Source organism: Brassica napus, chromosome A3 (assembly GCF_020379485.1).
Source record: "Brassica napus cultivar Da-Ae chromosome A3, Da-Ae, whole genome shotgun sequence".
In the NCBI taxonomy this organism is placed as follows: domain Eukaryota; kingdom Viridiplantae; phylum Streptophyta; class Magnoliopsida; order Brassicales; family Brassicaceae; genus Brassica; species Brassica napus.
Window position 1 is genome coordinate 27,070,348 of NC_063436.1, and position 15,349 is coordinate 27,085,696.

The 15,349-nt window shown below is 38.4% G+C and overlaps 3 protein-coding genes across 4 annotated transcripts; 2 read left to right on the top strand and 1 right to left on the bottom strand.

The window, feature by feature from the left end:
- The first annotated feature begins 3,958 nt into the window (after positions 1 to 3,958).
- Positions 3,959 to 6,371, top strand: LOC106444644 (COP9 signalosome complex subunit 6b). Its single transcript, XM_013886096.3, has 9 exons — positions 3,959 to 4,321; positions 4,388 to 4,476; positions 4,554 to 4,647; positions 4,888 to 4,949; positions 5,035 to 5,113; positions 5,201 to 5,293; positions 5,497 to 5,597; positions 5,727 to 5,782; positions 6,130 to 6,371. Exons 1-9 carry the CDS (start codon positions 4,033 to 4,035, stop codon positions 6,212 to 6,214), a joined length of 948 nt encoding a protein of 315 aa, XP_013741550.2. The 5' UTR covers positions 3,959 to 4,032; the 3' UTR covers positions 6,215 to 6,371.
- Positions 6,301 to 8,615, bottom strand: LOC106444645 (probable WRKY transcription factor 34). The gene is made up of 4 exons (XM_013886097.3): positions 7,964 to 8,615; positions 7,229 to 7,884; positions 6,997 to 7,140; positions 6,301 to 6,909 (listed from the first exon to the last, which is right to left on the bottom strand). The coding sequence occupies exons 1-4, from the start codon at positions 8,285 to 8,287 to the stop codon at positions 6,444 to 6,446; spliced, it is 1,590 nt and encodes a 529-aa protein (XP_013741551.2). The 5' UTR covers positions 8,288 to 8,615; the 3' UTR covers positions 6,301 to 6,443.
- Positions 8,616 to 11,959: 3,344 nt separating this feature from the next.
- Positions 11,960 to 15,066, top strand: LOC106440885 (uncharacterized protein At4g26450-like). Of its 2 annotated transcripts, XM_013882651.3 has the most exons (5): positions 11,960 to 12,338; positions 12,500 to 14,325; positions 14,410 to 14,575; positions 14,648 to 14,726; positions 14,825 to 15,066. In XM_013882651.3, exons 2-5 carry the CDS (start codon positions 12,500 to 12,502, stop codon positions 14,878 to 14,880), a joined length of 2,127 nt encoding a protein of 708 aa, XP_013738105.2. In that variant the 5' UTR covers positions 11,960 to 12,338; the 3' UTR covers positions 14,881 to 15,066. The 2 variants fall into 2 exon arrangements, with proteins under 2 accessions (XP_013738105.2, XP_013738104.2); XM_013882650.3 differs by having other exon boundaries at positions 11,961 to 14,325.
- Positions 15,067 to 15,349: the final 283 nt, after the last annotated feature.

Sequence of the window (15,349 nt, forward strand, 5' to 3'; positions counted from 1 at the left end):
GTTTGGTCAGAAAGGTTGGAAGGTTTATGACTTGGATAAGAAGGAATTTCTTATCAGTCGGGATGTTGTTTTCTACGAGAATGAGTTCCCAATGGCCTCTGTTCAAGTTTCCCCACCTGCGCCTGATCCATCTTCGACGATCGTTTCTGATGAGGATTGGTTGCTACAAGCAGAAACGAATTTAGACGAAAGGGGGAGCAGTGATATACCCCCTGCGATCGAACAAGAAACAGAGATGTCTGATCCAGCTCATCTCCCCACCGCAACAGAACACGTTGAGGAACTTCAGGTTTCTTCACCTATAGTATCTGATACTCTTAATACAAGTCCAGAGTCTTCCACTCCAGAAGATCAGCTAGGACGTGGTCAGCGGGTTCGTGTGCCTCCAGCTAAGTTTCAAGATTATATTGCTTACAACACAGTCACCATAAAGAATACCCCTCTCGCTCCTCTTTCTGCTCAATCACTGTCCTCAGATTCGGTTCCTGGTAAGACACCGTATCCCCTGGTTGAATACCTTTCTGATGTTTCCTTCTCACCTGCGCATCAAGTGTTTCTCGCAGCAATAACTGCAGGTATAATACCGAAAAGCTATTCTGAGGCTGTAAAAGAGAAAGTATGGCGAGTTGCTGTTAAAGATGAGGTAGTTGCACTTGAAGACCAGGGCACATGGGATGTGACTTCGCTTCCACCAGGCAAGGTAGCTCTTGGTTGTCATTGGGTCTTTACGATCAAATATAACTCTGATGGGACCATTCGGCGTCACAAAGCACGTCTTGTCGTTCGAGGAAATCACCAAATAGAGGGGGAAGATTTCAATGAAACTTTTGCGCCAGTGGTTAAGATGACCACGGTTCGTGCGCTCCTTCGCATTGCGGCTGCTAAAAAGTGGGAGGTTCATCAGATGGACGTTCATAACGCCTTTCTTCATGGTGATCTCGAAGAAGAAGTTTATATGAGGTTTCCTCCAGGTTTTTCACATTCTGATCCTACAAAAGTGTGTAGGTTACGCAAGTCGTTATATGGGTTACGCCAAGCACCGCGTTGCTGGTTTGCGAAACTTTCTCAGGCTCTTACAAAGTTTGGTTTTGAGCAGTCCTATGAGGATGCCTCTTTGTTTATCTACATCAAAGGTGAAGTTGAGATAAGGGTTCTGATCTACGTTGATGATTTAGTCATTGCGAGCAATTGTTTGGAGCGGCTTGAGAAGTTTAAAACATACTTGGGTACTTGTTTTCATATGAAAGATTTGGGACGATTAAAATACTTCTTAGGCATTGAAGTTGCTAGATCAGATGAGGGTATTTTTTTATCTCAACGGAAGTATGTTCTTGACATCGTTGGTGAAACCGGTTTACTTGGATCAAAACCTGCAGGCACACCTATGGAACAAAACCATAAACTCGCATCTGATGATGGTCCTCTGTTCTTGGATCCCGGTCAGTATCGACGTCTGATAGGCCGACTAGTCTACCTCGCTATCTCTCGTCCAGAGTTGTCATACTCCATTCATCTCTTGTCTCAGTTCATGCAGACACCTCGCCAAGCTCACTGGGATGCTGCCTTGCGAGTCGTTCGTTATCTAAAGGGGTCACCTGGTCAGGGGATTCTTTTGCGTGCAGATACCAATCTAGAGTTGTCTATATACTGTGACGCAGATTGGCAATCATGTCCTCTCACTCGTCGCTCTCTCAGCTCGTTTGTAGTGATGATGGGAGGGTCTCCCATTGCTTGGAAAACAAAGAAACAAGATACTGTGTCTCACTCCTCAGCTGAAGCGGAATATAGGGCGATGGCATGTGCGGTTAAAGAAATGAAGTGGATCGTACCTCTTGTCAAAGATCTTGGAGTTATAGCTTCTACACCTGTCTCTTTTTATTGTGATAGCCAAGCGGCTATCCACATTGCTTCAAATCCGGTTTTTCATGAAAGAACAAAACATATTGAGAGGGATTGTCACTGTGTTCGTGATGCTGCTCGTGCTGGTCTAATCTCAATGCGTCATGTTCGTACAAAGGATCAACTGGCGGACATTCTTACAAAGGCCCTCGGTCGACCTCAGTTTGATTTTTTGCTGTCCAAGTTGGGAGTTCAAGATCTTCACTCTCCAACTTGAGGGGGAGTATTAGGGAATAGAATATTCCCATTCTTGAGATTAGGATAACTTCCATTATATTGAGATAATTCCAATTCCGTTAAGGAATATCTTGTCTTTGGAGTTGTATATATACGATGTATTGTCAAACTTGTTCAAGAAGAAAGTCTATTCAGAATATCGTTTCCTATCTTTACACATCATCGTCGCAATTATCATAAGAACCGTAGTAAGATTCACGTAACCTAGCTCTTCGAACAAGATCTTCTTCAACCTCTAGCTGAAGTATCATATCCTCTAACGTTCTCGGCGAACCTCCACCGAAAGGAGTGTTGTCAGGTGTGACAGATGGTCTCACATCAATACTTTGATGTTGGTTTAGCGTGGAAGTCGAGCCATCACCACCACAAGAGCTCGCAAAGCCGCTACGTGGACCTCGTCCACGCATTCTCGAGGCGAGAAAGTGTTTCTTGAGAAAGAAGAAAGACAGATCTTTCATTGTTTTGTTTGGAATATTGCCTTAAAGATTTGAAACTGATGGTGAAGGAGAAGAAGCCATGGTACTGGGTGTAATGGCTTTTGTGGCGTGAGAGGAATGAATTTGGGGGGTGGTGGGAGATAGTTTATTTAAGTTTTGAGTATAGTCTGTTTTAATGTATGTCACGTAGAAAAGTGCCATTGGTGGTCACGAGGTTCTCTTTTTCTCATCTTTCACGTATTGTATTAGCTCTTCAGTGAAAGTCAGGCTCATGTTTACTAAGATCAGAGGGATGCAACTCCCTTATCCGAAATTATAGTCTTATAACAATACGTATATAAAATCTATATGATATATACAGAAAAGAATACAAATTTATTAAGAAAAACCTTTTCTATAAAAAATTCCAAATATAATTAACTTGCACTTAAATTAGTGACCTAAAACAGTTCAAAAAAAAAAATAGTGACCTACATGGTTTGTGTTCAGTATCATTTCATCATTAGTAGGTCTAGAACGGATCCGGATATCCGGAAAATTTAGGGTACCCGGATCCGTGGATTTAATATCTGGATCCGGATTCGTGGTTTCCGGATATCCGGATTTCGGATATCTGTCTCGATATTCTATATATTATCCGCGGATATCCGGATCTGGAGGCGGATCCGTAAAAATAATTAAAAATAATATGTTTTTTAAAAAATACTAATTTTTTTAATATAATACATCAATTAAATATTTATATAAGATTTATAAATATATTTATATATGTCTATAATATTGTGAAGACTAAAATATAATATTATAAGATTAATTAATGTACAAATACTAATATATCAAATATAAATATTAATAAAATTTAAAAATTAATGTGTTTTAAGAATACGGATCCGGATCCGGATATCCGGACCTAAAAATTAAGATATATGGATCTGGATTCGGTTTGGACGGATCCAAAATTTTACTATCCGGATTCGGATCCAGACACTCTAGATATCCTATTTTCAGAGCGGATCCAGAGTGGATCTCAGATAATAAGTTCCAGGCCTAATCATTAGTATCTAAAACAAACCTTCTAAAATATCCAATATACTATTAAATTAAATTAAATTAAATTAAATTAAATTAAAGCTTATGATATTTGATAATGTTGTTTAAGTAATTGTAAAACTGAGTAAAATCAGAAAATATCTAACCACATTAATGAAAATTCCAAATAATTTTTTAAAAATATATAATTAACCTAAACTAGGTGAGAATTATAAATTTGGATTAAACAAAAAATGTTCCCAAAATCTTTTATAAAAAATGCGATGGGCCTGAAAACCCAACCCAAGCCCATATAAGACCCGAATCTCGGACACTTATTTAAGACCTCTGATTTTACGAAGGACAGACACAATAACAAAGCACCGGGAAAGAAAAAAAAGAAAAATCTCGAGAGAGAGACGAAAAACCAATGGCGCCTTCTTCCTCAAGCGGCCTCACCTTCAAGCTCCACCCCTTAGTGATGCTTAACATCTCCGATCACTTCACTAGGGTCAAGACTCAGCTCAACCCTCCATCCTCCTCCTGCGCCGCCGGGAATACCCCCGCCGCGACGTTTCCGCAGAACTTTAGGGTTTACGGCTGCGTGATCGGCGCCCAAAGAGGCCGAACGGTTGAGATCTTCAATAGCTTCGAGCTCGTGTTCGATCCCACTACTGATTCGCTCGATAGAGCCTTCCTCGAGAAGAAGCAAGAGCTCTGTAAGTTTTTAAAACTCGCTATTTTGTTTATCGATTGGGTTGCTGATTGTTCTTGTGGGTGTTTAGATCAGAAGGTGTTCCCTGGCTTCTACATATTGGGATGGTACTCCACGGGAAGCGAGGCTAATGAATCTGATATGCATATCCACAAAGCTGTGAGTAGTGCAGAGTCCATTGTTGATTTGTGTGATTGATTAGCTTTTACTGATTGTGTGAGTCTTTCTTTGTACAGCTGATGGACATTAATGAATCTCCGGTTTATGTTGTTCTGAATCCGGCTATCAATCACGCACAAAAGGATCTACCTGTGACTATCTATGAAAGTGGTAAGCTTTACTCTCTACAAAGACTCTTTATCTTTTTTATTTATGTTCATTGATGAAAGGGGTAAGCTTTTACTTTCTAGAAAGATTTTAATCTACCTGTAACGATCTATGAAAGTGGGTTACATATTCTATATTGTAGATATGAATAACTAGTTTCTGCTCTTGAATGTTTTAAAAGATTCTGATCTTTTTTTAATCCTATGATCATGTGGTGTGATTTTTGTCTTTAAAACCTTCAAGAGTTCCATGTCATTGATGGGATTCCGCAGTCTATTTTCGTGGATGCAAGCTACACTATTGAGGTATTTTCTTAAGCCTCGTGATATGTAATGTTACATGAGAGTGGAGCTTTAATAACATGGCTATGGTTGTAACATTTGCTTGCAGACAGTGGAAGCTGAAAGAATATCGGTGGATCATGTTGCACATCTTAAGCCGTCTGATGGAGGCTCAGCAGCGACTCAATGTAAGCCTTATTGTAGCCTTTCATATTATTCATGATCTTCTTATACTTTCCTATTGGAGTTTAGGCTGATTCCTCGATGTTTTGCAGTGGCTGCTCATCTTACTGGCATACACAGTGCCATCAAGATGCTCAATAGCAGAATCAGAGTGCTCTTTCAGTATCTTGTCGCTATGCAGAAAGGTATATTATATTCTTGCATGCTCATATTCCCAATTTTCTGTGTAACCATTCGTGGATAGCTAGAATATTTGTATTTGTTTTGTTTTCCCCACGCTGAAGAAGAGATTGATTAGACGATGATATTGACAAAAAGTAATGTAGTTATGTGCTTTTGGTTTCAAGGGTACCTGTGGTTCTAATTGCTTGTGTGATTCTGCATCTAGGTGATATTCCCTGCGACAACTCACTTCTAAGGCAAGCAGCTGGTCTGCTCAGAAGTTTGCCTGCTGCACACTCAGAAAAGTTTAACGATAATTTCTTGATGGTAAGTAGTGCCTTACCGTTTCCTAGCAATGTCCCTACAGAGTGACATTCAATTCTCTGAACTTCTTACTGTCGCATGTTATTCTGATTAATCTCTTTGTACATATGGTGACGTTCTTTTAATTTGCAGGAGTACAACGACAAATTGCTGATGTCTTACCTAGCTATGATCACAAATTGTACCAGGTATGTACTCTACATGGATATTCCATTGTTTAACTAACAATGGTGGACAGGCATAGAAATGTTTGTCTTTTGGTTGATAAACATTTCAATATTCCATTGAAATCACCAGTACTTGCTTTAGGCTGAGAATGAGATCGTTATATTTATTTAGGTTAAGAACTAATTCTAGGACACCATCCTTGTTATAATTAAAGATAGTGAGCATGTAGGAGCTAAGGGAATATAAAATTTCTTTTTATCTAATCATATGCTATACTATACCTTGACCAAATGGCAGCTATAACAAAAGAAATGTCATAAATGAATCCTTCTTGTCTTTGATCACTCACTTTTGTTTCAAACTGCAGCAACATGAACGAGGTGGTTGACAAAGTCAAGACTGCATACGCGAAGAAGAGTCGAACAGGCGGTAGTAGGATTCCATTCATGTAAATATTAGTTTCAGCGTAGAACCCTTTTAGCAGTTCCTAAGAAAATTTTAGATTTTAATGCATTTCACTTTTCTGAATTAAACAGATAGTGACCTTTTTACTAAAAGCTTTGTTTGGACAAAAGTTAACGTTGGATTACTAATTTTTTGGTTCCTAAATCTCTTACATTCCCTCGATTTTAAGAGCCGTTTATTCAAAAGACTAACAATCGGTGAATAATGAGATTCGTTTCATATTTGTGGTAATCTACTCATTATATCTATCAATGAGCTCCTTGACAATCCTAGTTCCTGTTGTGACACTTGTTCCACCTTCGGCTCTGCTGCTAACTGCAACATCAGCCCATCTGGATCACCAATGGCAAGCGCTTCCAGGCCGAGAAACCTCTCTTGCTCAATAGGTAAACCAGACATTGAAATATCTGTAAGCTCTGTTTCGCCTACATAGTAAACCGAGAAACCTGAAGGAGACCTCAGGTATGGCTGGAAGTCATGTAGTGATGAGTTGGCTGTGACCAGTTCCTCAGAACTACTGTGTGGCATTGGATAGTTCACATGTCGGTTGCTGTTACGTGCTGCTGGTACTGCATGATTGTGTTTGCCTATGTAAGTGGTTAGTACGGACGTGAGGTCATCAGAAGCTCTCTCCACATGCTTAGTTACGTTACATCCATTAGCTGTGCATTTATAGTAGCTTCTGAATCATTACATAGGAAACAAACATATTGTGATAACATTCTTAGGCAAAAAGCTGCAACAGAAGAGAGCAGATGGATACAAGAACCTTGGATTCGGGTTTCCTTTGACGACTTTTTGCCCATACTTGCGCCAGCGATAGCCATCTTCGAGGATGTCAATGTCACTTGTGGTCTTCACCACGACTTTTGGCTCACGGGTTCCTCGGGTTGATCCACTCGTTTCCAGTTTTCTGATACATTAATAGCATCGCAAGTCATCAGAACGTCTCGTCTTGATGAGTATTTAAATGGTTACTAGAGAAACTTTTAATTTCTAACCTCCTCTTTGGCTCGGATTCATCTATTTGTCCGTGGTAACCCAGAGAGACACTCATGTAGGACGTGCGATCTTCTTCATCTTTAGAGAAGGCATCGGTTGCTACACCACCATACCCGAACTGAGCCCCGCTTTGAACCTGCATTGATCCAGAATGGCTTCCGTATCCGACCTCTTCAGAAACAGGTGATGTCCATTGTAAGTTCTCATTGGTTCCAGTTCCATCTATTTGCATGTCATTGCTTGTTCCCGATAGTCCAGTGACTGAACGGCTTTTAGTTGGAGGTTTAAGGTGATTATGAGCTTTCACGTATATGATCTCAGTAATATGACCTTCCCGGGACCGTTCAACCTTCTTCTTGACCTCACAGTTGGGGTGTGTACACTTGTAATAGCTACGTGGATACTCGCTTCCTTTAACTAGCTTCTGTCCGTATTTCCTCCAGTTGTATCCATCATCCTCAGGTGAACCACTAGGCATCGAGTCTCCTAAATCGCTGTCATGTGCTTGCTCATAGGCTTGTGAATCATCGGGTTCTGAACCGATGTTTGTAGTCGGATCGAGGCTCAAGGCTAAGGATGTGGCAATTTCGTCATTGAACTCATCTTTAGCTTTATCTGAAGGTAGTGATGAGAGCTTTCCTGTTGTTGGAGATGTCTGCGCTTACAAATGATAAGAGATTTCAGACATGGATATAAGAAAGCAACATATATAGAAGACGATAATGAAATGTTACCAAAGGGGTTGAGAGGAAAACAGGAGACTCTAGTAGAGTTGCTGGGCTAACAGCAGGAGAAGAGATGGCTAAACAACGAGATGGAAAAATACTCTCAGTCTTTAACCTTTGTACTTTAAACCCGGTTCTCGCAGCAATCCTCTCACTAAGACCATTGCTTGAGTAGCACGGTTTCTCTTGAAAGCTTGCATGCAGAAAGCCCTTATTCTTAATGTCTTCTAAATAGACCTCTCTTTCAAGTTCCGCTTTGGATCTCTTCTTGTGGTTAGGACTAGGGTCTAACCACTCTCCCATCACGGCAAAGTTATTATCAAAACCAGGCATTGTTACAACTAAGATTCAGCTTCAACTTTGTGCTTAATCTGAAATGTGATAATGGAGAAAATGAAGTTACATACACAACAACAGTAGATACTCAAAATCAGCAAAAAGAACATAAAATAGAGAAAGAACAGTAACTCCTTTTTTTTTAGAGAAGTAACTCATTGTAATAACTAATAAGGTTAAAGTTAAATCTGATATTGTGATAAACACAACATGGGAACTTTAGAGAAAGTAAACAATCGTAACGGTGACCATTAAGCACCTTATTAATAAACGGATCAAATATTTTTTTGCCGTTTAGTGTAATGTAAGAGATCGAGACAATGAGTGTTCTTCTTTGCCTCTTCTTTTATCTGTCTCTCTCTTTTATCTTCTTATGGGTTATATTCAAAGAAAATGAACAAGAGGCAAAGAATTATGGTTTGGCCCTAAACACAATGAAGATGTATATAGGCAAAAAAAAAAAAACTTCAAGAGATAAACAGCTTAGTTAGATAAATTTTCTCCTTAACTTTCTCACAATCCAAACAAAAATGGTTCAAACTTTTTCTACTATCTATTCCATTAAAATTCACCAACTAATTTAACTATTTTTAGAAATATATACACCTTTTATTGTTTAAACAAAAAAAAAATACGCAAAACATTTAGTTCACTTAATTGCCAAACTCTTCATAGTGCTTGTATGTTACACCACTTGCTTAACATACGTTAACATAATTCAGAACATGGGTGACTCTAGTGACAAAAGAAACAAAATACAATGTTGACAAGTAATTTTTTTGCTAAGGTATATAGTTGACGACGTATATTAATGTTAGTCGGTGTCAAAAAATCAGCATTGAGTTTCAGTTTGTAAGATGATTTTAGTACTTTGTTTACATGTATAAATCTATAGAAACATGCGTATTTTAAAATATATGTAAATAATTAGCGTTATTTAAAAATATATCTAAATGTGTAGTGTTATTTTAAAAATGTATCTAAATATTTAGTATTTTTCATTGAATATTTCGGTATTATATAACTCAAATTTGAGCAAAAGAGAGGATTGTGCTTGTACTTTCACATGCTGATTCCTATCTAAATGTATTCGGTAAATCAATTGTAAACTATATAGAATATCTTTTTTTTTTTGAATTGAATGTTAAATTTATTCAAATCAAAAGCCTTTGGTTTCCATCAAGTGCATCATGTTTTGAAAGCATAAAACAAAACTTTGCTAAAAGACTTTATACATTTCTATATGCCTCTATTCCTTGTGGCAAACCAGAACCTTAATCCTTCTTCATACTTGTTGTCTCCCATTCTTTGAATTGTCGTGAATCTGTTTCTGATGTTCTTCTCCAGAAGATGAACAATTCTCTGCAATGAAGAAGGTTTATCTCCATGCCGCCTTGAATTCCTTTCACGCCAGATAGTATATAGAGCAGCCTGAAACACATATTGAAGAGTGAACTTTGGAACTCTCTGTTGTGGAGTTGCAGAGATGAGCTGCAGGACTCATGCCATTTCTCTGTATAATACTCTCTTAGGAATCCTTTTGTGAGTGTCTTCCATACTTCTGCAGAGAATTAACATTCGAAGAGGGCTCATGCCATTTCTCTGTATAATACTCTCTTAGGAATCCTTTTGTGAGTGTCTTCCATACTTCTGCAGAGAATTAACATTCGAAGAATAAGTGCTCTCTCGTTTCTACCGGTTTGCGACAGAACACACACTCTGATTAATGTTCACACTCCACTTAAACATGCTACTCCCTCTTGAAAGTCTGTCATGCATCGCCACCCAATGTATGAAGGCATACAACTATATAGAATATCATCTATCATAAACAATAACAATACCATATAAAGAGAAAAAGACCAAAATAGCACTAAATCAAGTTTTTGTTCCCAAACTAGCGCTCAAGGCCAAAAGTCACAAAAATAGCACTCAAGGGGTGGGGTTTAGGGTTTAGAATTTAGGGTTTAGGGTTTAGAGTTTAGGTTTTAGGGTTTAGAGTTGAGAATTGAAGTTTTGGGGATAAGATTTCAAATTTTGAAAAATAAAAAAATTTAAATTTTTCAAAAGATAAAATACTATTTTGGTCATTTTAGTTTTTGAGTGCTATTTTTGTGATATAAACTTAGAAATGTGCTATTTTGGACATTTGCCCTACCATAAACCCTTTATACATGTGATCTAAAACAAATATATTTTGCCAAATACCTATAAAAACTTTACCACAATGAGTATAGTCTATACTTTAAAAAACTAAAAATATTATATATATAATCAGGGGCGGACGCAGAGAAACTTGGGTGTGACATTTGCCCCACACAAAATTTTGTATTTTCTTCAGTAATTAGCTTATGATTTATCTAAGAGAAAAAGACTAGAATAGCACCAAACCAAGTTTTTGTTCCCAAAGTAGCACTCAAGGCTCAAAGTCACAAAAATAGGTTTCATTAAAGAGGTAATGTACACTTATACCCCTAGGGTTAATTAATTCAAACCTTAGGGTTTAGAGTTAAGGGGTTGGGTTTTGGAATTAGGGTTTAAAATTTTATAAATAATAAATAATAAAATAAAAAATAAAAATTTTAAAAATAGTTTCAAAAAGTATTTTTAAATTATAAAAATAAAATTCTGAAAAAAATAAAAAAAAATTTGAATTTTTTTTTTTTTAAAAAAATTATAAAAATTTCGAATCTGAAAACATATAATCTGAAACTATAAAAAAAATTATTTTTTTTTATTTTTATTTTTTTTTTATTTTTATTTATTTTAGTTTGTTTATTTAATTTTAAATCAAGGGTATTATAGATATTTTACTCTTTAATGAATGTCATTTTTGTGACTTTCTCCTTCTAGTGCTATTTTTGAGACATAAACTTCAAAAGGTGCTATTATTGACAATTGCCCTTTATCTAAATGCCCTTAATGTATATATTCTTTATAATGTGTGCCTCATACTCATTAAGTTGCTGGATCCGACTCTGTATGTAATGCATGTGTCGCTAATTTTAATAGTGGCTGGAAAAATATGGAACATAAAAAATTAAATTTGCAAACTAGTTTTAGTATAAAGTGATTTAAGTTACTAATTAAGAGACATAATATTTTCAAAAATATTCTGACCACTAAATATCACTATTTGCCACCACTATTTATCTTTTTGAGAAAACTTGTTATTTTTGCTGTTTAAGCTCAGTTTTTCTAGTTTGTTACCACACTTACCACCCTACATTTGTCAACAAGTTTTTCATCTGATTTTCTTATGTGTAAATAAATCGAAAATATTGGTAAAAAAAATCGAAAATATACACATAAGCATAATCTTATGATATACTAATATATTTAAATAATTATTTATTTAGTACGTGTTAGAATTCTTACAAAGTGGACACAATATCATGATCAAACTGATTAAAAAATATGCCATAAAATTATAGAAAGGTGTACATTTGTGATAAGGTAAAATAACAAATGATTTGACTACCAAAATTTTCTATTCAGGATTGCTCAAAATCATTTATATGTAATCATGTAATAAATTGAATATAACGAAAACAAAAAAAAACACCATGTCCAAAAGTCTACTCTTCAACGCCATAAATAAATATGATTGGTCCAATAAAAAGTAGACACATGTGGGTAGTGAGTGAGTGAGTGGGTCGTTGATTAGACGGAGAATGGAGATAGTGTGCCAGCGGAGACTGGAACACACGCGCGTGAGAAGGAGACGAGTTTAGTGCCAGTCTACCATCAAAAGCTGACGTGGCAGCTTCATGTTGCGTTCGCGTCTTCTGCTAATATTCGTAAGAGACGGCGAGACGCAAACAAAGATCGGAATCAGCCTTCGAGATAATCTCGTCGTCATCGGAACCCTAGCTCGCAATCATCTAGATCAATTTGAGATTAAGACGAACTCAAGTGAAATGACACGATGATGACTTCCTTTCCTTCAACGGAATCGAACAAGAGGATCCATTGATCTTCGGATTCGGCGAGAGAGAGAGAGAGAGAGAGGTTAGATCTTTGCCGAATCTGGAACTCGAGATCCATCGTAAGAGTTAAAAATTAAAGCTTGATACTTTTGTGGAAATGAGAAGCCTTCATCAAAGTTACTATTTTTTTTTATTAAATGAACTTACAAAGCTGGGTTTGAGATAATTTTGGTTGTGATTGGTTTCTTGAATCAAGAGCTGTTATTGTTTGTTTGTAAAGATGCATGGTAGGCAACGCAACGTTGGGAATGGGTACAGATCTGGTTTTGGGATGTCTGGTTCTAGAGTTTCCCCTGACCGTCCTATGAGAGGCCATGGCTTCTTTGGTCCGGACCACCACCAGCAGCACCGTGGGTTTAACCGTGGATATGGACGAGGTAGGGGACGTTCTAAGTCGTTTCAGAATCAGCTTCCTCCTCCTCCTCTGCCTCCTTCAGTGGTGCAACGTAGAAGCGGTGGTGGTGGGAGCGGGGATGTTTTCATGGACGCAGGTCGTCTAGCAGCGGAGTACTTGGTTTCTCAGGGTGTTCTGCCACAAACTGTGTTTTCCAGTAAATGGCAGGGTGGGGAGTTTCAGGGTTCTAGGTTGCAAGAAGCAGCTCGTTTGGATGTTTTGGCTCCTGCCGCTGATAAAAGGAGGTATGTCGATGGGTATAACTCAGCTGGCTCTAGGAACAATTTGGGAGGAAAGAGGTCTAACCGTTATGACTCGGATTTTGGGAGGAGTGGATCTTGGTCAGAGAGAAGTAAATGTTATGAGGCCGAGACTGGTGATGACTCTGTGTCTGGGCATAGAGAAGAGCAGCCGCTAGTTGAAGATATTGCTAGCTCGGTTCAGAGGGCAGCCTCTGGTGAATTTATGAGAAAGCGTGAAGGAGCGGGTGATTCCGAGTCTGTGTTGGACAAGGATGAGGCACAGTCTAAGACAGGTTCCTCCAGTGCTGGGAAAGAAATTGTACAGGATTGTGAGATCTCAAAGGTATCAGAAGGTTCTTGTAGCTTGAGTGCTGGATCAGGGGAGATGAAAGGGATGACTGGTGGTAGTAATGGAGAGAATGAGAGCCAGACTGCTATCGAAGATGCATCTATCCATCATCAACATGAGGAAGATGCACCTATCCATCGACATTGTGCTGCTGATGAATCGTTCACCGAGAGTGGTATTGATTTGGCAACGCTGTGTAAGTTTGAGAAGGTGCCTACGAGGACGCGCTCTTCTCTGACTGCTAAAAACACCAAGCTGCATCTGTGTCAAAATATCAAGGAAACCTCTCGTAATCCTGGACTTCTTCTAGAAGAAGATCAAGCATGTGAGACTCAAGGCCAGTCATCTGGAAAAGCTGATGGTACTGGGGACGAAAATTTGAACGACCAAGTTGAAGATTTGCCTCTTGTTCAGTTCGTTGAGGACAGTAAATGCCATAGGTCTAATTCTTTCCCCAATAGCATTCTCAGGGAAAATAACGAGAAAGATTCAGAGTTAGAATTGGCTGATATCCATAGATCATATTCGATGGGGAAAGGAGGCGAGAAGCGAGCTAATGAAGGCAGTGACTTGGAAGAGGAAGCAAAAAGACAGAAAAATTGGGTGCCTCTGCCAGTTTCTGAAGCCAGTGATCGCTTCAACGCATTCAAAGCAAGCGAAATCCAAAGCGACGAGGAAGAAGATGACAAGCCAATCTCATTCTACATGAGACGGATCGAGGGTGCTGCTGGAAAAACCGACAACCATGAAAGTCTGGCTAATACAAGCAATAATAGTATACACAGGGGAAACTCAGCTCCAGTGTATGCAGAAGAGCATCAGCTGTTTCCTGCTTCGTTTAAGATGTGTGACCTAAATTTAGGGGGAGCCGCGGATACTAATGATGGCAAAAGGGAATCTGGTCAAGCTGTTGGTTTTGATCTATCAATCAGCAGTTCTAGCAAGTCTCTTGATTTCAGTACTAATACTCGGATGAGCAATGGTAAAGAGATAGAAGTGATTGATTTGGACAATGATGATTCCCCAGAAGTGGTCAAGTCCAGCAACAACCCCGGGAGAAAGTACTGCTATGTCTTCCTATCTATACCTATAAACACATGTTTTTATATATTGGCTAATGAGTTGTTGACTGAAACATTTAACAGGCAAGAAGTTTCACCCTATATGGGCATTGATGATGTTCCAGACTACAATGAAGGGCTCATGATGGTTGAGTATCTTGATTCATTTGGAAACGGTCCTCCAATGAACAACCCGGGAATCAGTACTACGCTGCCACAGAACAATGACGTTGGTCTTCAAGACCGAGAGGTAGTCACTCTACTTGTCAAGTGTTTTAGTCGTATAGAATGTGTTTTTTTGTGCTAACTGAAAACATCGCAGGGAGCTCTTGGAAATGACCAAGCAGCAAATAATACAGACGACGATTCAATATTCATGTCGCTGGGAGAAATACCATTGAGTAAGGGCTCATCTGTTTTTAACATTATGAGTGTATCTTTCTCTTTTCTAATAGCTCTTATTAAAGAGGTTGCTTCATATATCTTCTGTGTGTTGCAGCATTCTTGCAAACTTGGGACCAACCTCCGGCTAGAGGCTACGAGAAGCCTTTCTGATACGCCTTTTTTTTTTGTGTTACTAATATTATTATTATTATGATATACATGTCTATGTACTGGAGTGTGTAGCCATTGCATTTGTCCTAATCCCTCTCAGATGTAAGATTAAAACCGACATTAGTGTGTGTTATGGTTGTGGCCTTGTAATTCTGTGTTTGTTATTGATGCATGTCCTTTCTTTTAGCCTTTTAGGTGTAGTTGAATCATTCACCCCCAACATTTTCTTACATGTAAGTAATAAAACCGCAAGCCCAGTGGCTTGATATTTATACGCATGTGTTTAAACGATATTTAACATGATAAACATTAATGCTTATCAAACCTAATGTGACTCCCTAAGCAATTCAGCAATTCCGGGAGATCGGAAAGGAACCGATACCACAACATCACGAAGGAGCCAATGACATAAGCTCACCTCTCTCAGAGATTATAACCCTGGTGAGCAACGTTGAAAAGCTGGAGAATC

Excerpts from the sequence above, each read along its gene's own strand:
- LOC106444644 (XM_013886096.3), top strand. The coding sequence starts at position 4,033 with ATGGCGCCTTCTTCCTCAAGCGGCCTCACCTTCAAGCTCCACCCCTTA. Across the intron at positions 4,477-4,553 it reads ATATGCATATCCACAAAGCT|CTGATGGACATTAATGAATC; the intron begins GTGAGTAGTGCA and ends TTCTTTGTACAG. Across the intron at positions 5,294-5,496 it reads TCTTGTCGCTATGCAGAAAG|GTGATATTCCCTGCGACAAC; the intron begins GTATATTATATT and ends TTCTGCATCTAG.
- LOC106444645 (XM_013886097.3), bottom strand. The coding sequence starts at position 8,287 with ATGCCTGGTTTTGATAATAACTTTGCCGTGATGGGAGAGTGGTTAGAC. Across the intron at positions 7,885-7,963 it reads TTTTCCTCTCAACCCCTTTG|ACATCTCCAACAACAGGAAA; the intron begins GTAACATTTCAT and ends TTGTAAGCGCAG. Across the intron at positions 6,910-6,996 it reads AAAGGAAACCCGAATCCAAG|AAGCTACTATAAATGCACAG; the intron begins GTTCTTGTATCC and ends GTAATGATTCAG.
- LOC106440885 (XM_013882651.3), top strand. The coding sequence starts at position 12,500 with ATGCATGGTAGGCAACGCAACGTTGGGAATGGGTACAGATCTGGTTTT. Across the intron at positions 14,576-14,647 it reads TTGGTCTTCAAGACCGAGAG|GGAGCTCTTGGAAATGACCA; the intron begins GTAGTCACTCTA and ends AAAACATCGCAG. Across the intron at positions 14,727-14,824 it reads GCTGGGAGAAATACCATTGA|CATTCTTGCAAACTTGGGAC; the intron begins GTAAGGGCTCAT and ends TGTGTGTTGCAG.